This window comes from Sceloporus undulatus, unplaced genomic scaffold (assembly GCF_019175285.1).
Source record: "Sceloporus undulatus isolate JIND9_A2432 ecotype Alabama unplaced genomic scaffold, SceUnd_v1.1 scaffold_16, whole genome shotgun sequence".
In the NCBI taxonomy this organism is placed as follows: Eukaryota; Metazoa; Chordata; class Lepidosauria; order Squamata; family Phrynosomatidae; genus Sceloporus; species Sceloporus undulatus.
The window spans coordinates 760,382-784,113 of NW_024802938.1; the positions used below are offsets into that span (position 1 = coordinate 760,382).

General features: G+C 40.4%; 1 protein-coding gene across 5 annotated transcripts; it reads right to left on the reverse strand.

The window, feature by feature from the left end:
• Positions 1 to 195: 195 nt before the first annotated feature.
• Positions 196 to 19,840, reverse strand: LOC121917364 (cilia- and flagella-associated protein 206-like). Of its 5 annotated transcripts, none has more exons than XM_042443272.1 (13): positions 19,527 to 19,840; positions 18,113 to 18,226; positions 17,132 to 17,215; positions 13,882 to 13,972; positions 12,772 to 12,960; positions 11,864 to 12,022; positions 11,034 to 11,242; positions 8,357 to 8,476; positions 7,849 to 8,047; positions 5,740 to 5,880; positions 4,407 to 4,600; positions 3,985 to 4,125; positions 196 to 1,321 (listed from the first exon to the last, which is right to left on the reverse strand). In XM_042443272.1, exons 2-13 carry the CDS (start codon positions 18,218 to 18,220, stop codon positions 1,091 to 1,093), a joined length of 1,866 nt encoding a protein of 621 aa, XP_042299206.1. In that variant the 5' UTR covers positions 18,221 to 18,226; positions 19,527 to 19,840; the 3' UTR covers positions 196 to 1,090. The 5 variants fall into 5 exon arrangements, with proteins under 5 accessions (XP_042299206.1, XP_042299205.1, XP_042299204.1 ...); XM_042443271.1 differs by having other exon boundaries at positions 18,113 to 18,221; positions 19,459 to 19,840; XM_042443270.1 differs by having other exon boundaries at positions 19,459 to 19,839.
• Between the last annotated feature and the right edge of the window lie 3,892 nt (positions 19,841 to 23,732).

A 23,732-nucleotide genomic window follows, 5' to 3' on the forward strand; every position in this document is an offset into this window, starting at 1 on the left:
AACAACAACAAATCCAAAACAAAACCAATATATAGGTTTTTATTTAAAAAGACAGGCTGTTCTGGAATAGCAAAGGGGAGGAGGTAGAGATGGAGGACACAGTGATACCATGTCACTGCCGATTCCCAGAATTGCCACAGGAGTAATTTACCACACCTGAGGACTAGCGCTATATCAGCTCACCTAGCTTATTGACGGGTTTTCCGTGTCAGTGGCAGAGTGTGGGCTAACCATGCTTCAAGGACAAGGCAGTGAGGAAACTGAGATGGGGTTGTACAATAGGTATCACCAAAGGCACTATTACCCATGTTTTATGGTGGTTTAAAGGCCACATGTGATAAAGTCCTTAAGTGCGCCCAAGTGGAAGGTATTAGTGGCATCAGATGACCAGAGGTTTATCTCCAACACAAGAGAGATGTTGGTGTTGCTTATGGGAATTACTGTCACAAAAAGTAACCATGCATGGGGTGCCAAAATAACATGCAACATTCAAAAGAACAGGTCCCAGAGCCTCCATTCTGTGGCTACTGGACTAATTTCCCAGGTCTGATCCCTAGGACAGTCAACCCTGATGCACAGCTACCAAACTGTTGTGAAATACCAAACTCTAAAGAACTACCAGTGATGAGCAAACTGGAGAAAGGGGTAAACAGATAGTTATTGGAAGGAATAAGGATGGAGCAAGAGTAATTAGTGGTATTTTACAAATTAAATGTGGGCCCAGAACGAATGGGAAAATCAGACCAGTATGTCATATGAAGATGACCTGGAGGAATGATAAACATTATCTAAACAGAACAAGTGGGTGACTAAGGGAGAGCAAACAGGAAAGAAACTTCATGAGCAAAAAAGGCAGTGTTAATGAGAAGCCAGCTTGTGCTGTCTCCCATACAGCCTCCAATAAAAAGAGCTGTAATATGACAGAACTGTGATACAAGACTTAAATTTAACAATGAATGACACACTTAAAAGCTTTTCCTCTGGCTTTGTTAAATATAAAGAGCTTGGTTTGACTCAATGGATAAAGAATATGACATAGTTCATTTACTTCCCTTAAACCATTCTTTATTGAAGGAATTTTAATTTTCTCTTAGGTTTCATCAACTGCTCTTGTTAAGTTCACTTTGGTCATACGAGTAGTTGGGGGTGTTCCTCCTCGAAGACCAGCCAGGAAAATCTGTGGTCTGGGTACATTACTAGAGTTTTCATGTTTGGTCTGTGTGCCAGAATCCTTCATTGGGTATACCTGGCTGCAGTTGTCTCTTCTCATGTGACTGAGGTTAGTCTGCATGGAGTGAGTTAGCATTTTACGCAGGTTAGCCTGAAAATAGATGTAAGAGCAATCACAAAAGCATTCAAAGATTATGTTAAAAACTGCATAAACTCTTTACACTAGAAGTATGTGCAACTGAAAACCATTCCATTCTGGAAATTAGTTAATTGAATGAAATGTTTTTTTTAAATGCCATATCTTCCTCTCAAAGATTAATGGGGGCAGAGTAAATCATTCTTCCCCTTACCCCCTTTCACTGACGACCCTGGATTGTATATATTGACTTCCCCCTTTTCTCTGGCCCTTTGCTGTTAAGTGTTGTTGTATTGTTTTTAATACTGTTTTTAACTGATTTTATTGGAATGTTTTTATATGCTGTTGTTCGCCACTTTGATCAGGTTTTGGAAAAGCGGGATACAAATAAACGATATTATTATTATTATTATTATTATTATTATTATTAAAAGCAAATCTGACAACACTAATTTCATGGGCAGGAGAGGCAGTGTTGAGTGAATTATGCTCACCTGTTTCTAAATATGCCTGTTTTACAGTTGCCACTTCATAAGAAACCAGACTATATTTGGCTTTTCTGGTGATACAGTATATGGTAGTGGCAAGTGGAATTAGACAAAACCTGCAGGCTCTGAGCAGTCTGTTTCTCTAATGCCTTATTTTTCTCACAACCTTTACATATGTGGCCTTTACCTCTTGCTGCTGTTAGGAGGATCCTTCAATACTAGCTCTATGTGTTGTCTAGGGTTGACACCAGCTGATAAACTGGTAGCTGCTTTTTGAGAGCCAGCATGACATGGTGGTTTGAGTGTTGGACTATGACTCTGTAGACCAGGTTCAATTCCTGTTTGCCATGGAAACCCATTGGGTGACCTTGAGGAAGTCATATGCTCTCAGTCTGAGGGTAAGACAATGGCAAACCTCCTTTGAACAAATCTTGCCATGAAAACCTCATGATACCGTCGCCTTAGTGTTGCCATAAGTCAGAAATGACTTGAAGGCACATAACACACATACACTGTTGCCTTTTGAACCATTTGATGTTTCTGAGCAAGTTTAACAAAGCAGAACTGAAATCTATAGTGGAATATATAATACACAGAAATACTGGCTTAATTACATCAGTGAAACATTACTATTTCATGTCAACTGAATTTTTAAAATGCAGTTTCTTTTCATTTTGTTTGTCATTTACACTGTCATGCCAATTTAAGCCTTTAAGAAATGCAAATTACTTCTATATCATTTCCCTACAGAGGCACTGAAGGCCCTTCACTGTCAAATTATGAGGCTCCTTCTACAATTAAATCATTCAGTGCACATCCATCTAAAAGCACAGATTAAGGCAGTGATTCCCAAAGTAGATGGTATGCCCACCCCTGTGGGTGGTGAGGGAAAGGGAGGGGCAGTGAGGAAAAAAGAGGGCAGCAGGGCAGCCTTGAAGTATTGGCACACTAGAAAAGCAAGGGGAACCAGTGACCTTTAGCATCAATAGTGGGATAAAGAGTTGGAGCACATAGTGGCAGGGGGCAGAAGCAACAACAAAAAGGAGCATCCACATTTAGGATCCTGCATAAAACTTTGTGAGCTTTGCCAGGACTTGACTGGCAAGCTGGGAGCTGTGCTGCTGTCCCTGCTTTCTTTTGTCAGACAGGCTAAGAGAAGAGATACCAAAGAAACAATGTGGGGGTGGGAGCAGACATGGCTTGAAGCTGTGTGGGGAAGGCATGTCTCTGGGGAAGGGATTCCAGGATTGATTCTTTGAAAGGCTCCTTTGTCTTTCTCAGATTGAGAATCCTTCCTCGCCAGGGAGAAAAGTGGGAAACTGGCTGTGCCCCTCTGGCCTGGCGAAGGATTGAGAGTTCTTCCTTACCAGGGAGAAGTTTCTCCCTTATATAATAATAATAATGATTTATTTCTATTCCACCTTTTCCCCCACGGAATCAAAGCAGAGTACAAGAACATTAGATATAATCATACAGTAAACATAAGCCAGAATACAAAACATAAACCTAATATCTAAAGCAAGGAATATATATTATATTATATTATATTATATTATATTATATTATATTATATTATATTAATTATATATAATCCCATTCAGTTTGGGAGCAGCAAGCAAGCAGCTGATCAAGCAGTGACCAAGAAGCTTCTCGCCCTTGCTGGCTTTTGCCGCAAGGCTGGCACAGGTAAGAGACTTCTTGGCTACTGTTCAACCAGCTGCTCGGTTGCTGCTCCCCAGGTGACCAGCTCCTCGGTTGTTGCTTGGCTGGCTGGCTGGGCACTGCTCTCTTTGCATGAGGCCACCCTGGGAGCAGTAATCGAGCAGCCAGCCAGCTGTCCTTTCTTTTACTGTAAAGTTAAAGAAGATAAGAAAGTGGCAAGTTGGATGTAGCTAAGGCAGATGCTGCTGCACAAACAGTGGACCTGATATCAAGAAATAAGCATTGTGGGGCACTATGGTTATCACTCAAGATGAAAGAGGACAGTAGCCCCAAAAATGGTTTGGGACCACTGGATTAAGATTTCATAGTCAATCTTCCTTTATGCTCTTCCAGTCAAAGCAAAGAAGAAAGGTGGAGAAGACTCAATGCTTTCAGGAGAATTTAATGTAATTAACTAAAAAGAGGTCAAGAAGATCACAATTACTACAGATTATTAGTATTAAACTCCCAGGTACCAGTGACACGAACCAGTTTGATGGCTTTTCTCCTTAGTTCCCATTCATTCCACTCATAATCCTTCACAATAGTTGGTGGCAAAATATGGGTGTCAGTCTGAGTACTGCTGTCACATTTTGTGATTGGTAACAAGCTTTTCTCTTTAGCTCTGATCTGGAACAACAGCAAAAATAAGCAGAATTTATTTATTATTTCCATTATAACATTTTTGAGGAATGGCTAAATAATTCAGTTTGGATTTTAACAAATATGCATTCTCTGTTCTCATTAAGCATTAAACAAAAACTGAAGGAAAGTATGCCAGCAAAGAGTATGTCGAATCAGTATTTCAAACACCATAGAATCTGGACAAGTTATTTTTGGACTACAATTCCCACAATCCCACAGGGCCCTCGGAGGGCCCTGAATCAATGCAGGACAAATGCAGTGAATACCTGAGAATAGGGGGCAAGGGACTCAAACTGCTGATGAAGTTCAAGCAGCTGAATAAGCTCTGCAGATTCCTTTGCTTTTTCTGCAGTCATCTTAATGTACTTCTCAGGATTCTCAGCAAAAGTATATGCCGCTTCCTTGGAACTAAAAACATAAAATTTCTCCTTGTGTTTCAGGACTCCAATAGATGGATTTCCTAGCAAATAGAAGATAAAATAATATTCTTTTTAGACATAAAGAATTTCCTCATGATGTTCCTGATGCATATTATCCTGTTCCACTATTGAAATTAAGAATATGCAAAGTAATCTAACCTTTTAAAAGGTAAGCTCTCCATTGTTTCCCAGCCAACTTTTTAAAAACCAATACACTGTCAAATTATGGTTTCTTTGCTGAGGTCTCAGACACAAAGTTATCCCCCTACCTTGGGTGCTATTGGAAAATAATTAAACCAATAAGAAAAAAATCCATATCATGGCCACCTAGGGGATTCCTCGTGTGCAGTGGAGGTCCTGAGACACTTTCTTCCCCCGCAAAAAGAAATAAATGGGAACTGGATGTTAGAGGCCTCCATGGACTGTAATATGCAAAGAGCATGTTACTGCAGAGTTCTATACATGGACAATTTTTAAGTAACGCATCCAAATGACTACAAACTGAAATATGGAAAAGTTCTAGTAATTTGTTTTTACTAAATTGCAGTAAAGCATAACTGCAGATTATCACATATAGCTCACTGCCAATCTATTAAGATCATAAGAAAATTAAGATCCAAGGACGTCAGACTTGACAAGGAAGTAATGGCTGACGTCATCACCTTTCAGTGAGATGTGAAAATTTAACCAGACAATCCTGCTCACCAGCCGTGTGCAAATACCAAAACTGCTAATCTACCTTCTGCTTAGTCTCCAAACATAACCAAAAGATGAAAGGGCAATACCAATCAATGGCATAAATCAATTTGATGAAGATGAAAACTATACAAGGAAATCACTTTTTGTTCCTATGACTGATGTACAATTTCCCCAGTGATGAAGAAAGCACATGTTCAAAATGCAGTAGAAATTCTGAAAAAGAAAACTTAAATAGATCATTTTCTGACACTATCTTTCCTCTTTTTTTTCTTGCTGTGCTTCTCCTTCCTAATAAAGGTGCACTTTTTAATAACCCCTCTTCTCCTTCTTTTACCACTGTCTCAAATTCCTCTTCTTCCCCACACAGGTTATATACAAATTGGTCATCTGTCAGAAGAACATGGATATGAGAAGAACACTGCAGTGAAAGATTAATAATATTTGTAAAATAAAAAATAAGTCTGACCTATAATTTACATACCTGGGAGTAGAAGGCCATCTTTCACAGCAAAAGTGTAAGCACAAAAGCCATGATATTGAATCACTAGTTGGCTAAAGTTAACTGTAGTTTCTGGAAAGAGCCATTCTACTTTAGTAAAGTCAGCAGGATTTACTTTGGTTTCTGAAATATAATAGCCAAAAAGAAAGTGACTATTTACTACTATTTATTGTAATAAATACAGATTAACTAGAAGGAGATATTCACAATAGCACTGAAATAATCTGACCATAGTCATATATACAGAGTTTGTGGAATAAGTTTTTAATACTAAAGAAAATCATGGCATATATTATCTGAAATAACTGAGAAGCTTCTAGAATCCATATATTAAATTTCCTCCTCAAGGGATAAAAAGTCCAGGGCAATCTTTTCTATATTAAACAGCTTTCAAATTAAGTCACAAAGCTTTCAGTGTCAAAAACGCTTAAAAAATGACACTTACACTGAATCCACACTTACAAAATAATTCAGTTCCAGTGAGAAGAATCAAGCCACAGTTTTGCCTCATTAGTGCCACACTCCCCCTTTTTAATTTCAGTCCAAATTCAAATTGATCTTTGAGCCACACATTTCCCCTGCCCATTGGTATAAATTAGCATTTCTACCACTGTCTGCATGTTCAATGCACACACACAGCTATAGTGGCTCCAGTATATTTTTTCTTCCCAGCATGAGTGCAGATATACATATTCCCAAATAAATTTAAAGAGCCTTTCTTGTACCCTCCATCTGCATGCAGCTTTGATGGCTTGCCAAGTTCCCTTGTATGGGAGAATGAAGAAGCTTCTTCACCCTAGTTACAGAAATGTAGAGCTTTTAAGAAAGAAGGAAGTACACAGAGATGGGAGGGGTGTTGTGAGTAGGAAGAGCTGAAAAAGTTTGTGTTCCAGCTGCCACCTCCCTGGAATGAAGCAAATCTGCCCCAGCCCCAAGCTGCTATATCAGCCAGTCTGTCTCCCCTTGAAAATTGCTTGAATGTAGAGACAAGTCAGACCCCTCCCGGCCCTGGCTGCTCCTCTGTAAAGCAAAATGGAGCAGCTTGAGACAGCAGCTTTGGGTAGGGCGCAAATTTGCATGATTTGCTGTGAGGAAATGGCAATTGCAACTCAAACAAATTCTTTTTTTAGCTTTTTCTTTCTTACTATGCTCATTCTGCCTCTGTCCTTCCTTCTTTCTTAAAAGCTGTACATTTCTGTAAATGGGGAAAAAAGCTCTTTCTAACTTCCATCAGCCTAGATCCTCCTCGTTGGATGTTGGCTGGATCTTTGGGAGTGCTGATATTACTATCAGTATTATAATTATCTCCTCAGGGCCAAGGGGGGAAAAAAACTCTTGAAATCATCCCCCCCCTCCCACTTCATAATCTTAACAGCAAAAAATAGTAATGAATTACTTGTTGGGTGCGGATGCCAAGGTCACCTCCTACCAATCTGTCCCACCCAACCATTCTACTCTGATTCTGATTCAGAGTGCAGGGCACATTTTTAAATGTTTTTTGCCAAGAAACTGCATACTAAAAGGTTTTTTTTAAAGCCCTCAGCTGTCAAAAAGAAGGGCCTACACTTTGAATCTAGATGAACATCATGTGTTCTAACAGCACTGGGATCACGATTACAATTTTACAGGTGTGGATTCTGTCTAAAAACGCCATAAGTACACAATACATTATTAGTCCACAAGTGAGAGATATAAACCAGGGGTACACACACATATCCTTCCAAGGACATTGTGAAACCTTGTTCCTTCTCCAGAATCTCTCAGAATGACCATTTTCTGGCAAGATAGGGGTGAACTGCTTCTTTGGGAAGGCTCCAAGACTGGCAAATCAATTTTTCCAGGATTTCCTGCATAAATCTGTTTTCCAATTCAGAAGTGAACTTTCAACCACTTTCAGGGTATTTTCTTTATTTTTTGAATTTTTGATAACCCAGGAAAATATCAGATGGTCACATCTTCAAAAGATTAGTCCCTCCCACACATTGAAATTGGCAATTCCTGCTATAAACATTCATACAAATGTGAACATAGCTAAAGTACTCTCCAAATTTTATGGTACACAGCAGTACAAAAATCATAATATATATGTACCGGCACTTTCTTTTAACCTTATCTGATCCGTTTTCACAATAATGTCTTCAAGAAGAGATTCCATCACATCTTCCGGAAAGATCAGTGCATGACTTCCCAAGAACTGCTGAAGACTGACAGTCAGGTTGTTGAGGAAACTGAGCACCAGTATCTCATCTTGAAAACTGGTCCAAAGGTTAGAAAGTGCAATAAATATAGGCTAGAAGAAACAAAGATAGATATTAAATCCAAAATTTAGTTCTAACAGAAGTAAGCCTGCAGTTTGAATGGAACTTACACAAATGTTGATTTACTCAATTCCCACTTATTCAGTGGGTCAACTTCACCTAGGAATAATAAATGGATTTAGGCAAGGGGTGGGTATCATGCTGCCCCCACCAATAGTGTTGGACTGCAGCTCCCAGCAGCTGTAGCAAGCATTCCCAATGAAATTGCAGTTAAATAAAATCTAGTGTGCCACACAATTCCCACCTCTAATTTAAGTTCTGTGGCTTAATTTAAAACTTACATAAACCAACGATGTAGGCACAGCTGTCTTTGCCTGAACAACATTTTTTAGCTGTTCCATCTGGGCGTCAAACTGCTTGTGCATCATATCAACTTCTTGTGCGCATGTTATCACATCAGACTAGAAAGACAGCATACACAGACAACAATTTTAGCACCAGTACAAAACTTTAATCATTGGTTGGTTCTCTCAATCCACAAAAACCTCTCTTTGGGTTGTTTTAATAATAGTGATATATAATGCCATTCTATTTCTTACAGATGTGTAGATCAAGAGAAGTAATAGTGCCACTATATTCTGCTTTGGTCAGGCCCCACCTGGAATACTGTGTCCTTTTCTGGACACCATAATTTAAAAAGGATGTTGAGAAACTGGAGCGTGTCCAAAGGAGGGCACCTAAAATGATGAAGGGTCTGGAAACCATGCCCTATGACAGGGGTAGGCAACCTGCGGCCCGCGGGCCAGATGCGGCCCGGCGAGGCCTTGGGACCAGCCCCAGCCCAGTCCTGCCGCCGATTGCTGCCGGGGCCTATGGCTTCTCGTGCACACGGGCAATTGTCTATAGAAGCCTCAGAAACATGCATTTATGTTAACATTTTTAAAAAAATCAGCAAATTTTTTCACGTGTCCTCCACTTTTTTTTAAAAAAGTGTCCACCATTTGAAAATTTTGTCCTACATTTGTCCCGGTTTATTTATTTATTTATTTATTTATTTATTCTTTTTAAAAAAATATAATTGTTTATTTTTTGGCTTCGGCCCCCCAGTTGCCCCCAGCTCAAAAAGGTTGCCTACCCCTGCCCTATGAGGAACGACTTAGGAAGCTGGGGATGTTTAGCCTGGAGAAAAGAAGATTAAGAGGTGATATGATAGCCCTGTTTAAATATTTGAAGGGATGTCATATTGAGGAGGGGGAAGAAGCTTGTTTTCTGTGCTCCCAGAGAACAGGACCCGGAACAATGGAGCAAGCTCCAAGGAAAAGAGATTCCACCTCAACATTAGGAGGAACTTCCTGACAGTAAGGCTGTTCGACAGTGGAACAAACTCCCTCGGAGTGTAGTGGAATCTCCCTCCTTGGAAGTCTTTAAGGCAGAGGCTGGGTGGCCATCTGTTGGGGATGTTTTGCCTGAGATTTCCTGCATGGCAGGGGGTTGGACTGGATGGCCCTTGTGGTCTCTTCCAACTCTATGATTCTATGATTTCATTTCATCCATTTCTTGGGAAACCTCTTGAGGGCAAGAGTCAGTTTGATGTCGCTTGATATGATCAGTAACCTGTTAGCAGATCATTCTAAATCCTTTACACTCAAGTTTGCCACCTTTGCCTTAGTAGCCCAAATGATTTACTGCAAATTCCTAAATACATAAGCAGTGCATGTCACTTGTTGTAATAATAAATATTTATTTTATTTTATTTTTTGTAGCTGTCATTATTATTGTTTGTCTGACTTTTTATCCAGTAACTTCTGGTTTTGTTCTTTCATTTCTGACTTCTTTGTGTTTCATTTGCCTAATAGGAGTAAGTATATCAGTAGTATATGATTTCTACCAGATACACTGTATCAAAATATTTTGTAATGAATGTTGTGTCACTGACAAAACTATTGACTCGAATAAAAGAGATATCGGAAACATTATGTAGCAGACACATATCTAAGACCTCTCCAGCCACTGCCATACTTTTCTTCCTTTTACATAAAATAAAAACCCAATGGCCTCATATTTAGTACTTGTATTACATTGTTGTCAGAGAACATTTCATAATGAAACTGCTCTGGCATTTCCAAAGCCCTCTGGGGCACTTACTGGCAGGTTGGAACAACAATGGCTACTCTTGCTCCTTTGTACACCCTATTAAAATTTAAAACTCTGGTTCCTCTTAGTTTGCTCCTTTTCTTTAAACAATGAGAAGGAAATCAGTACAAGATCTGGTATAAGTAGCCCTCCCACACACTGCGGGCATAGTTATGGACTAAAAGGGCTCATCGTACTCCACCCACACCCTGTCTCCAGTCCTCCTGAGTCTGGTCCAAAACACAATGCAGAAATATTCCAGTTTGAGACCACTTTAACTGCCCTAGCTCAATGCTAGGGAATTCTGGGAACTGTAATTTTGTGAGACATTTAGCTTTCTCTGTCAGAGAGCTCTGGTGCCACAATAAACTACAATTCCCAGGATTCCCTAGCACTGAGCCAGGGCAGTTAAACCAGTCTCACACTGGATTATTTCTGCAGTATATTTTGGACTTCTGTCTCTGAGTTGGAATTCCAAATCAGAAGGATGAGAAAGACAGATCTTTCAATGGAGGCAGGCAGCAGTTAGCTAAGGCACAAGCTCCATCTCCATACTCAAGAAAGGGTTACCCTATCTTTCCTATGGCTAATGGGACACTGTGTTCTACTGTCAGTCAACCACACAGTTATTAGTATTCAGTGCCTAGACTGTCTCTCTTCATTGTAGTACTTATACTGCCTTATGTACTTCAGAAAATGTGTGAGAAAGAAACAATGCAAATTGGAGCATTCCTATACCAACTAAAAGCTAGTAAGCAATGTTGAATTTTCTTTTTGCCACCCTCATCTGGTACCAACAGAGATATAAATGTTCTCTAACTGATTACGGTCACAATTAATGCATTTATATTCTGGAAATCTATGCGAGGCAAAACAGAGTCTTACCAGAATAAGACACAGAAAAGCCTCATGTTGCCTCACATTGTATAGTACTTCTTTTAACATTGTCATCCTTAGTTCCATCTCAGCATTTTGACTGTGGTGCATCATTTCAATCAAGGCTGTATAGCGGTAAGCCAGCTCCTGAGAAGCATGTAATTCCAGATCTATATGATGGCTGGCTGCTGGGATAGCTTCCTCAAGAATACCTGGCACTGTAGACCACAAAGTTGATATGAAATATACAGAGAAGATACAATGGTTGTTAATGAACAGATCAGTGTCCATTTTAATACCTAGCCAAAATTATTAGGGCATGGATTCAAAGGACTGCACATAACCTCCTACTGTACACACCAAGACTTTGGAAGGATACTGTATATTTCTTCTCAGTTCCTTTATGTGCCTTGAAAGGTGTCTCCTGAAGGTTGCAAGACCTTCTGAAGAAGCGAGCACAGCATGAAGAGTTGCGCATGGAAGGGCAAAAAATCATGCATCCTCTCTACATGTACAGAAATCCTTTAAGCATACTCAGAACCCTCTCTGATTCCTGGTTTTTGTTTATTTACCACCTAAAAGGTCTGATTTTAGTCAATTAGCTATGTGTTAATAGGCTATCTTATAGATAATAAAATATTTAATGAAGGCTGAAAATATTCCATGAAAACTGTTAAGCTGTGTGCTTGTTTATATGTAATGCTCATGGCCAATGTATTTACATAGACTCCTTACAAAATTATGATCAGCACAGAATATTCTTAATATATCTGAAAGTGACTTAAATGTGAAATGCAGATATGACCTTCATGTCTAATATTAGGTTCCTATATACCTACAGTCATCAATGCCTTCCCCTCCTTTTCCACAGTTCTTGTTGAATAATCGAATTCCTGTGACAATCATGGTAAGTTCCTTCAATTGTCGCTCTTTCTCTTTTTTACTGAGAGACAGGAAGGCAGCAAGCTCAGTCTGAGGAAACACACTCTGCAGGGCAGCTGGAAAATATTTAAAATGTGTGCAGAATGACATACAAAAGAGAGGATATTCAGATAATAATTGTGATATTAATAAAGCTATCCAAAAGATGACTTCTGAAAACTCTTTTGGGAAGAGATCACATTCCCAAGTTTTTCTACATATTCACAAGAGATAGGAATCTGTGTATGTTTTTCCTCCCATACATACAAAAAGAGAGTAAACTTCTAGGCTACAATATTATGTACAAGTACTAATTCAGATGCAGAATCACATTTAGAACCTAAATGATTCCATTCCCTTGTTGGCAAAAAGTTTGGAAGGCCACACTGAGACCAGAGCAAAATGTGGTAGGCAAATGCTTCAGATGCACCATAATCTGGGCATCTGTCAAATGCCACTGGACCACTGCTGTTTCCTTGAAACAACTTTTAAGAAGTAATTGGGGATATAGATAGCACATTGGGCAGCTGCTCACATCAGGACTCTTGGATATGCAAAGGTGGTGGTGGGGCTCTCACGATCTCAACCTTGCTTTGTTATCTGAAACAAATTGTATGTTTGTACTTTGAGTTTGCTTATTTGAAAATGTATTTTGCACTGTCAGCATCCTTTTGCCTTAGCAAAAAGCACGATAAAAAAGGTTTTAAATAAACAAAATAATTTTTTTTAAAAAATCTTTCAAAATAGCAACCAGTTGCTGATGAGGACTGCTATATAAGGATGGATGTTAACAAACCTTATAATTGAGCATTTGAGTTGTACTAACCAGTTGCCTCTCTAATGACCCTGATGTCTGTAGGGGACCCGAGGCCAGAGCGCAATAGCACATAGCTGACAATCTTTCGATAAACACTTTCCAACTCTTCTCGTGTACGAGCACGGTTATCTGTAATTTCTCTGCTTACAGGAGCAAGCCTGGACTCCAGGACACGATGCTGTTCATTAATTAACTCAACTAAGAGGAAACAAAGCACCATATGAAAGCAAGCTGTATTATTGTAGCCAACCACACAGAGATTTAGATCTGGCCTATGTATTCTGCAGTTATACATCTGTTCTGATCCAAGGCCTATAAGAATCAAATCACTTAAACATGCGTCAACAGGCTTTTAGAATACTTAATGACATAGGTGCTTATTATGCACACAAATACAATTATACTGTAGAATTTCACAACCTTGAATACACTAAGTTAAAACAATTAAATCTACTTGTGCTATCTGGTGTAAGTACACAAGATGTTTATAGCCAAAAAATATATCAAGATTTTAAAAACAAACGAACTAAAAACCAAAAAAGGAACCATAACACATCTAACTCTGTGTGAACTTTAAAAAAAATGGCAGGGGCTAGGGGTGGTTGGAAGCATGTTAATCTACAACCCCTTTAGCATAAGTTCTTACTTTTCCATATTCATATTGCTATTTTATTTGCCTTTGTTATTCTGCACCATGTCAGTAGTTCTGTAAACAATGATGCAGAACAGGAACAGAGATACTGTATTGCAATTGCAATGTTTTGTTGAACAGTAACTTATGTAAATATGCAGAGGATTTTATAACAGTGTATCATGGGCCTGAAACAGATGAGCCAAATAAAGCAGTTTCTAGCTATTTGGGGCATGGTGTTTAGATGACGTACACCCCCAAAGTGTCCGGAAACCGCAACGAGGCTGCGCTCTGGTCCAAAGGACTAGATTAAAAATGAGTTGATTAAGTCTGACTCCTGGCTGGCAGTTTGGGACCTGCGGCAGCATCCCACTTTGGGAGCAGGCTATACAGTCACCATGGTGCAGTCACCCGATCGTGGAGGCTGCTATATATTGCCTGTTTGCTTCACCCCATAGGTATATTAAACAGTTCTACAAACGGATTACCTCTGTTTGTATAGTTCATATCAAAATAAACTTGCATTTTGATAGTGTCTAGAGATGGATTTCCTGTGTCAAGAAGTCTATCAATGGAAAGCTGAAACCAAAAAAAGAAATAAACAATGAAGTTAATTATTCCAAGCCACTTACACAAAACAAAATTATTCTGGGACACACAGCAGTGCTATTAACACCATGCCCCAGAGTTTACACACCGGAGAGCCTCCTTTGGTTTAACAAATTTGGAAAAGAAGGTACCTTTGGATTAAAAATAGATTTAGAACATCAATCAAGTATCTGAAGAGAACTATTTCAAAAATGATACACTGAAGTGTTATAATGTTGCTAAAAACATGTCACTATAATGTAGTATAACAAATCAAAATTCATTATGGCTTCTGCAATTGTGGTTAAATAGCAGAACACACTACAATATTAAGTGGACTCATATCTGCAATTAGATTAAGAATGAATAATCAAAAGGACCCAGATTTACAGGAATCAGCATAAACCTTAATTTGATACATTAAGCAAAGTTACACAGCTGTTACAGATTGTGCCTATCCCTTCTGGGCAAAGCCATGATTGCTAGTACCACCAGATATAGTCCATGCCACAGTGCTCCCCAACAGTCCCATGATCATGGGGTATGCTTAATCTGTACCTGTGAAAGGGATGCCCCACAGTAGTGGGGTGGAAGCAACTTTTTAACTCTGTCCCTTCGACCAACATGGATACACAGGAGATTATCACAAGGAGAAAGAAGGGAATGAAGAGAAGTGCTCCCATCCTTATGCATCATACTTACCCCGTCCTCCTCCCATCAGTGAAGTGGAATGGCCCCGTCATTTTGTATTAGCAGAAATTCCCATTAATACAAAGTAATAAGGCCATTCCACGTCACTGATGGGAGAAGGACGGGATAAGTGCAATGTCATCTGATAATCTTTGCGCAATAAGGACAGCATAAGGATGGGATAATGACACAATAAGTTCAATATTGTACGATAATCTTCATGTGCTCACGCAATAAGGACGGGAGCAATCTGCTTCACTCCCCTCCTTTTCCTTGTGTGATAATCTACACACACACACACACACACACACACACACACACACACCATGCTTCAAACTGCATCAACTACACTCCCCTATGCTCATTATGGAAGTGTACCTGCTAGTGAGAGAAATTTGTACTACATTTTTCAAACATAGGGATAATCAAATTATCTTAAAATAAGTACCAGTAATGTTTTTAAAGACCAAATAACCCCCAGATGTTCACTGCTCAGGTCCCTTCAGTATGTACCTAGATTTCAGTACCTAGGCTTCTCTCTCTTTTGACAGTCAGGAACTCTGACAAGAGTCCCAATTCCAGGCATAATAAATAATAATAATAATTAATATTTATTATATCCCGCTCTTCGATTGAGGATCGAGGGGGTAACAACAGAGAAAAAACGTATACAACAATAAAAACAACAAGCCCCACAAACCCCGACCCAACCCTCCCTCCCACTATAAAATTAACAGTAAAAAAATGTTTAAAAAGTCAATAACAAAATCAAAGTAAAAACAATCACACATAAGAACAACAAGGGGGATTAAATTGGTTCTGGACATCATCAATCGGGGAAGACCTGCCGGAAGAGAAAGGTTTTTGTCGCCTTTTTAAAAGCCTCGAGTGAGGATAATTGGCAAATCTCTTCTGGTAGGTCATTCCAAGTTTTTGGAGCAGTGACAGAGAAGGACCTCTGGGAGGTCACCACCAGTCTGGTCTTTCTAGACTGTAAGAGGTTTTCCCGGAGGATCAGAGTGTACGGGAAGGATTGTATGGGAGGAGGCACTCCTTCAAGTAGACTGCACCCAGGCCATGTAGGGCTTTATAGGTGATAACCAACAACTTGTACTGTGCCCGGAAGCTAATAGGCAGCCAATGTAGTGATTTTAAAATAGGTGTAATATGGTCGAACTTGGATTTTCCGGTGACCAGTCTGGCTGCCATGTTTTGTATCAATTGAAGTTTCTGGATGTGGCACAAAGGTTGCCCCATGTAGAGTGCATTACAGAAATCAAGACGAGAGGTTACTAGAGCATGTACAACCGTTTCTAGGTCCCGCTGCTCCAGGTAGGGGCACAACTGGCATATCAGCCAAAGCTGATAACAGGCACTCCTGGCTGTCGCATCAATCTGAGAAGACAGTTGAAGCAACAAATCCAGGAGCACCCCCAAGCTGTGGACGCAGTCTTTCAGGAGAAGTGTGACCCCATCTAGAACTGGCGAACTTATCTCCATACTCAGATTGGGGTTACCTATCACGAGTACCTCCGTTTTATTTGGATTCAGCTTGAGTCTATTTTCCCTCATCCAGTCCATTACCGACTTCAGGCAGTCATTCAGGGGGGAGATGCCCTCCTTGGTCACTGAAACAGCATCTAGGCAGCCACAGGAATTTTGATTGACACAAGCAAATACTCATGTGCAAGAGATTATCTCTTCTCTTTAGGGATGGATGTAAATCCATATATGCAAAAGAAGCATACATGTAGATTTTTTTTTAACAGAAGTGAAGGGGAAAGTCTATTTACATGGAGTTTTCATCTGTGTCTCTCTCTGTCTCTGTCTCTGTCTGGCTGTTTAACTACAGAGACAGAGAGAGACACAGATGAAAACTCCATGTAAATAGACTTACAACAATATATAAACGCAGGCTAAAATTTTGGATTCTATTAATCAATGAAAGCCCACCAGTCACATAATGCTTTAATTTTCTGACATGTCATTTACAAATGTCTTCAAGCAACCTACCATATATACTCGACTATAAGTCGACCTCATGTATAAGTTGAGGGCAGGTTTGGGGGCCAAAATTGTGGATTTTGATATGACCCTTGGATAAGTCGAGGATAAAACTTAGGGACATGCAACAAAAGATCTAAATGATGAAGCAAAGGAAAGAAATGCCCAAGAACCTACAAAATTCTGGCAGGCATAGAAAGGTTTTGACTAAACTAAGGGCTGGATGGAAGGGAGAGCAGAGGAAGGTCAGTGCTTTCAGGGCAGATTGCACTCTTGCCTTCCACCAGGGGATGGTTCCCTTTTTAATAAGAATTAAAGTATAGTATTTACATTGACCCGTGGATAAATTGGCCTAGGTTTTTGGGGTCACTTTTTTGACTAAAATTTCTAGACTTATACATGAGTATATACAGTATACTGCCCTTTACAACAAGTTCCAAAAGGAGGAGGGATTACCTTAATAAGTTTTTGGACATCAGCTTTTGTAAGGGTCCTGTCCACATTAAATCCATTCCTTGGATCCAATACAACAGCTTTCACCTATACATTGACAAAAGATATTTCCAGATTCATCTGTATAATTTGCAGTTAAATACTTCTTGTTCCTAAATGCAACTGCACAATTACATAGACACTTTTTCTCAGCTGAAACTGAATGGAAGGAGGCCTAACTTTCTGACACTTGCAAGCATACTTATTTAGCTATCACCATAAATAAGGGGACTTCAGTCCTTGTATATACTTTACATTTCTGCTGCAAACTGTAAGTACAAATTCTGAGGGCTTGTAGGCACATAGGAATTTTGTTTGCTCATATCACATTGTAAAGCCAAGGATGGTTCCGTTCATTTTATCTAACTAAGTGCAGTCCACTTCTAAGTCCTTTTTATGGCCCAGTCCTAAAAATATAAATTTATCTCCATAAAATGCAGCTTTCACATACAGAGTCAATTATTCATGAATACTCTGGTGCTGCTATACTTCCGGTTATCTCCACAAAACTAGCCTGTACAGTGGATCCTTGTTATACGCTGGGGTTTGGTTCCAAGATTCCCCGTGTATAACAAAATCCGTGTATGCTCAAGTCCCATTAAGTATAATGGCATAGCAAAATGGTGTCCCTAATAAAAAATGGAACATCAAGGTAAATTTTTACTTTTTTGGAACATTTTCAAACCATGTATGCTTGAATCTGTGTATAAAAAATCCGTGTATAAGAAGGGCCGACTGTATATTGCAACTAATTCAAAATGCTTTTCTTACAGCCCACCCAATAATGTGGGTGGGTTAACGTACTACCAACCTGGATATCCTCTTTAAGTTTTACAGTACTGTGTTTTACAAACATGATTATTATTGTGCCAAAGTGATGGCATAAACATAGTGAAAACAGCATTTAAACAATACACACAGGTAGAATGTCTATATCACTCTTACTATGAATGCCACCAGAGTTTCTGATACGGTTTGTCCCTTCATGGCACATTCTTGTCCTATTTCACGGATGATATTCTTTATGACATTCTCTGCTTGAGTGTGAGACATTCTGCTCTAATAAAAAAAGGAGAACGGACATTTGTTACAACACATCTTAACTTTCTGCACACTAGCTTTTACCAATAGTACTGTGGTTGCATAATTTCATAAAGCTCATTAACCTTTTCAGTTGTAAATAATAATAATAATAATAATAATAATAACCTGGCCAGAAGACAGAGGTGATTTATGGGTGTTAGTGAGTCAGATTGCCCAAATAGCCTTTGTCTGATCTATGAAATGTATCTTATCCAATGAACAAGACTATGGCTCTGTGATCTGATAATTTAAGGGAATGGGAGTACAGTTGGCCCTCCACATTTGTGGCATTGACTTTTGTGGCTTTATTTGCAGTTTTACAGCTGTCTCTCCACATCATGGACTTTGTATTCACCAATTTGGTTATTCACAGGGGTCCTTCACCTCTAACCGCAGCAAATTATTTTCTGCCCAGGAGGAATTCCAAAACGCCCTCCATTTTGAGCATGACTAAGAAGCATTAGTTTACATTTTAATTAGTGTTTTTAGCTTTTATTTTCTGCCCAGGAGGAATTCCAAAACGCCCTCCATTTTGAAGCATGGATTTACACTGAAGCGTTTTGAACTTTGCTTTGGCCGTGCCCTACATTTTTTCCTTGAACGCCTTACATTTGGCGGTGCCTTGCCCTCCTTTTCAGGGTTATGACATCAGCTCACCCTGTTGTTGGCGGAGAAGAAGGCTAAAGACCTTGGAAAGCTACACATCCCAGGATAGTAATGGAACCACAGCACAGAAAGTGGTGTCATTGGCAACACTGAGTGTCACGCTTGTAATAACGTGTGGTGGCTTTGAGTATTGGACTCTCTGGAAACCAGGCTTCAAGTCCCCACTCAGCCAAGTGTGACCCTTTGCAAGTCACACTCTCTCAGCCTCAGATGGCAAAAATGATGGCCAACCCCCCCCCCCCCCTTTTAACAAATCTTCAGAGGAAAGGTGCCTCAAGAAGGGACCAGCACAGCTGCTATCAGTGGATGCTCTTTTCTTTAAGGCAGGGAAGCCATTCTAAAACCCTGTGAAGGGTCGCCCTAGATGGCCTTGGTCACACTCTCTCAGCCTCAGAGGGAGGTGTGTTTCCCCCCCCTTTCTCTCTGAAGGCATATTGCCAAGGGAGAAAGGTTTGCCTTAGGGTCGCCATAAGTCAGACACGACTTGAAGACATACAACAACAACAACAACATGTGCGAAGGTGGACATGAGATGTATGCACCTGCTTCTTCCTTCTTGGTCCCGACGTGAGGGCTCGGGGGTCAAGGGGGCGACAATCTTTGGTCTCACCTTCCCTCTCTCCTCAAGGGGGAAAGATTTCTCACTCGAGGGCGGTGCTTCTCAGCGGAGACTAGGCCGCGTTTCCATGGAGACGGCGGCAGCCTCAGTCTCCTCCTCAGGGAAGCCCTCCTTTTCTACCAAGAAGAAGAAATGTCCTCCATTTCAGCCTCCTGCCCTGGAGTTCACGAAACATATTCTCCTTTCTGAGCCTGTCTAAAAAAAGAAGCACACATTGACATAGCTATATAATATGAGTGTTTTTAGCTTTTTACTTTCTGCCCAGGACAGAGGGACTCCAAAACGCCCTCCATTTTGGACAATAGGGCTAAGAAGCATGTATTTGCATTGCTATTAGGAGTGTTTTTTAGCTTCTTGTTTTCTGTCCAGGAGGGGTTTCTAAAACGTCCTCTGTTCTAAGCATCACTAGGAAGCATTGGTTTATATTTATTTGTTTATTTATATTAATGTTTTTAGCTTTTATTTTCTGTCCAAGAGGAGTTCCAAAATGTCCTCCATTTTTGAGCCTGACTAAGAAGCATGGATTTATATTTATATGAGTGTTTTTAGCTTTTCTGACCAGGAGGGATTCCAAAATGTCCTCCATTTTAAGCATCACTGAGAAGCATTAATTTACATTTATATGAGTGCTTTTACCTTTTATTTTCTGTCCAGGGAGGAATCCCAAAATGTCCTCCATTTTGAACATGACTAAAAAACATGGATTTACATTTATATCAGTGCTTTTAGCTTTTAATTTTCTGTCCAGGAAGAATCCAAAAATGTCCTCTGTTTTGAGCTGGACTAAGAAGCACGAATTTACATTTCTAGGCGTGTTTTTAGCTTTTATTTTCTGTCCAGGAGGAATTCCAAAATGTCCTCCATGTTGGCCATGACTAAAAAGCATGGATTTACATTACTAATATCTATATATCTATGTCTATATATTGTTTATTGGTTAGCCCTTAGGCCATATCAAAATAACACAAAGCAGATACAACATGCTATAAACTTCTATAGAAGGTCTATAGAAATTTAAAAAGCTAAATATAATAAATCTAAAGTATGAATAAAATACCATACAGATAGATACCATCTGAATGACATTTCTAATAGTATATTTAGCTTTTATTTTCTCTCCAGGACCAGGAGGAATTCCAAAATGTCCTCCATTCTGAGCATCACTGAGAAGCATGGATTTATATTTACAGGAGTGTGTTTAAGCTTTTATTTTTTGTCCACAGGGAATTCCAAACATTTTGAGGACATTTTGAAAGTCCCCCTGGAATTGGATAGATGGCTGAAATGTAGGACACGTCCTAGAAAAGGAGGACATCTGGTCACCCTGTCTTGGGGTCACCATAGGTCGAACGACTTGAAGGCACACATCAGCAACAGCAAATCATTATATGTATGGTGTGAAGAGAGAGGATAGACTTTTCTTTCCCTGCCAAGCTTTGGACAATATCACAATTGGAAGTATAATCCAGTGTCATTCTGAACGCAGTCATGCGTATTCATGTTATTGTGCGAAAGGTTATCAGACACATTTGCTAGCATTCCAAACGCACTGCAAACACAATCACGCATCAATCCACACTTAAGTAAATTTGGTGAACTAGGGAATCAGAAAGCTAAAGAAAGTGGGAGAGTGATGGGCATGGGCATGCATATGTATATATACATGTACATATATATGTATATACATATATATGTATATATGTATATACATCTAAATAATAATAATAATAATAAATTTTATTTTTACCCCGCCTTTCCATAGTTATGATCAAGGCAGCTTACAAAATTTAAAACATTACAATACAAGATAAAAATTCAATATAAAAGTTAAAAGCATTACTACAAGGAACAAGAACAGGAAATCAATAAAATACACATGTGAAGGGCAAAGAGAAAGAGAAATTAATTTACAATGGTCCGGGGTCGAAAGGGGAAAAAAATTAGGGGCAGGAAAATAAACAATTTAACTAAGGTGGGAAGGCCAACTGAAATAGATACGTTTTCAGATTTTTCTTGAAAATATCTAGTGAGGCGGCGGAGCGAAGCTCTACGGGGAGCTTGTTCCAAAGTGAAGGGGCAGCGATGGCAAAAGCCCTCTGTGAGGTCCGTGCAAAGTTTGACCTAGGGACCTCCAACAAATTTGTCCCGGATGTTCTGAGTGTGCGGGGCGGATTATATGGGGAGAGACAGTCCTCCAACTACCCTGGGCCCAAGCCATTTAGGGCTTTATAGGTCAAAACCAACACCTTGTATTGAGCTCGGAAGCGAATAGGCAGCCAGTGAAGGTCTTTTAAAATAGGTGTTATATGGTCCTACCTGGAACTGCCAGCGACCAGTCTAGCTGCCATATTCTGCACCATTTGCAGCTTCCGGGTTTGGTACAAGGGTTGCCCCATGTAGCGCGCATTGCAGAAATCTAATCGAGAGGTTACCAAAGCATGTACAACAGATTTAAGGTCCTTACGGTCCAGGTAGGGACGCGACTGTCGTATCAGCCGAAGCTGATAACAAGCACTCCTGACCGTCGCATCCACCTGAGAAGTTAGCTGGAGCGACGAATCAAGGAGCACTCCCAAGCTGCGCACCGAGTCCTTCAGGGGGAGCGTGACCCCATTCAGGACCGGATGACAGATCTCACCACCCGAAACCGGGGAACCTATTACCAGTACTTCCGTTTTCCCTGGATTCACACTGAGTTTGTTCTCCCTCATCCAGCCCATTACCGACGCCAAGCAGGCATCTAGAGGAGAGATGCCATCCTTAGTTACTGCATCAGTCGAAGACATAGAGAAGACTATCTGGGTATCATCAGCGTACTGATAACACTGCGCCCCGTGTCTCCGGATGATCTCTCCCAGCGGCTTCATGTAAATGTTAAATAGCATAGGGGACAAGATCGCTCCCTGAGGGACACCAGATATCAGGGCCCTCCTATCGGAGCGACAGTCCCCCAGCTCCACCATCTGGGATCTGCCCGAGAGGTAGGAACGGAACCACTGCAAAGCAGTGCCCCCAATTTCCAACTCCCTCAGGCGTCCCAGAAGGATACCATGGTCGATGGTATCGAAGGCCGCTGAGATGTCCAAGAGCACTAACAGGGACACGCTCCCCCTGTCCATGCCTAGACGGAGATCATCAACTAAGGCGACCATGGCAGTTTCAACTCCATAGCCCGCCCGGAAGCCGGTTTGAAATGGGTCTAGAAAATCGGTGTCATCCAAGATCGATTGAAGCTGGAAAGCGACTGCTCTCTCGATCACCTTCCCCAAAAAAGGCAGCAGCGAGATGGGCCGATAGTTATTATGAATCAGGGGGGTCTAAGGAGGGCTTCTTTAGCAGGGGTTTGACCACTGCTAATTTTAATTTAGATGGAAACTGACCCTCACTTAGAGATGTATTAATTATGCAATGCAGCATAATTCGCACCACATCTCCCCCCTGAGCTGTCAGCCATGAGGGACAGGGATCAAGGGAGCAAGTCGTCCTCCTAACACTTCGAAGGATCTTGTCCACTTCCTCGGTACTAACAAACTCAAAGTGATCCAGTATAACAGGGGCCACGGATGCTTCGGACACCTCTCCTACAGGATCTGCACAAATACTGACGTCGAGATCAGCCCTTATCCGAGAGATTTTATCCGCAAAGAAGTTGTTAAAATCGTCACAGCAGACTTTAGATGACTCCAACATAGGGCTCAGGGAGGGAGGGAGCTGAGTTAGTTATATACATATATATGTACAAGTATGTATATTCATATGTACATGTATATATGTGTGTGTGCGCATGCACTTGCGTGCATGTGCATATGCATACATCGCTCCTTCATAAATATATATATACATATGTCACAAACATGACATGTTGGCAAAATAAGACACCTCCCTCCCCATCACATCGGCTGGGCAACATGCCCAGGGAGGTCAGAATATGACTACCCAAAGGAACCCCCCATTTGCAGATCTGGGGTTGGGGGGTGGGTGGGAAGCACAAACCATACACTGCTCTGTTCATGTTAAAATGAGCACATATGCATTTTCCACTAGCTCTCTGCCCATACCATTGGAAACATCTGCTTTTTCCCCTCGCCAACTCTAGAAGTGGAAGGACTACCGGAAGCAAAATAAAAGCAAGATTGCAATGAAGCCACTAGGTTGGGGGGAGGATACCAGGACTGAAGCAAACATGCATTCCACACC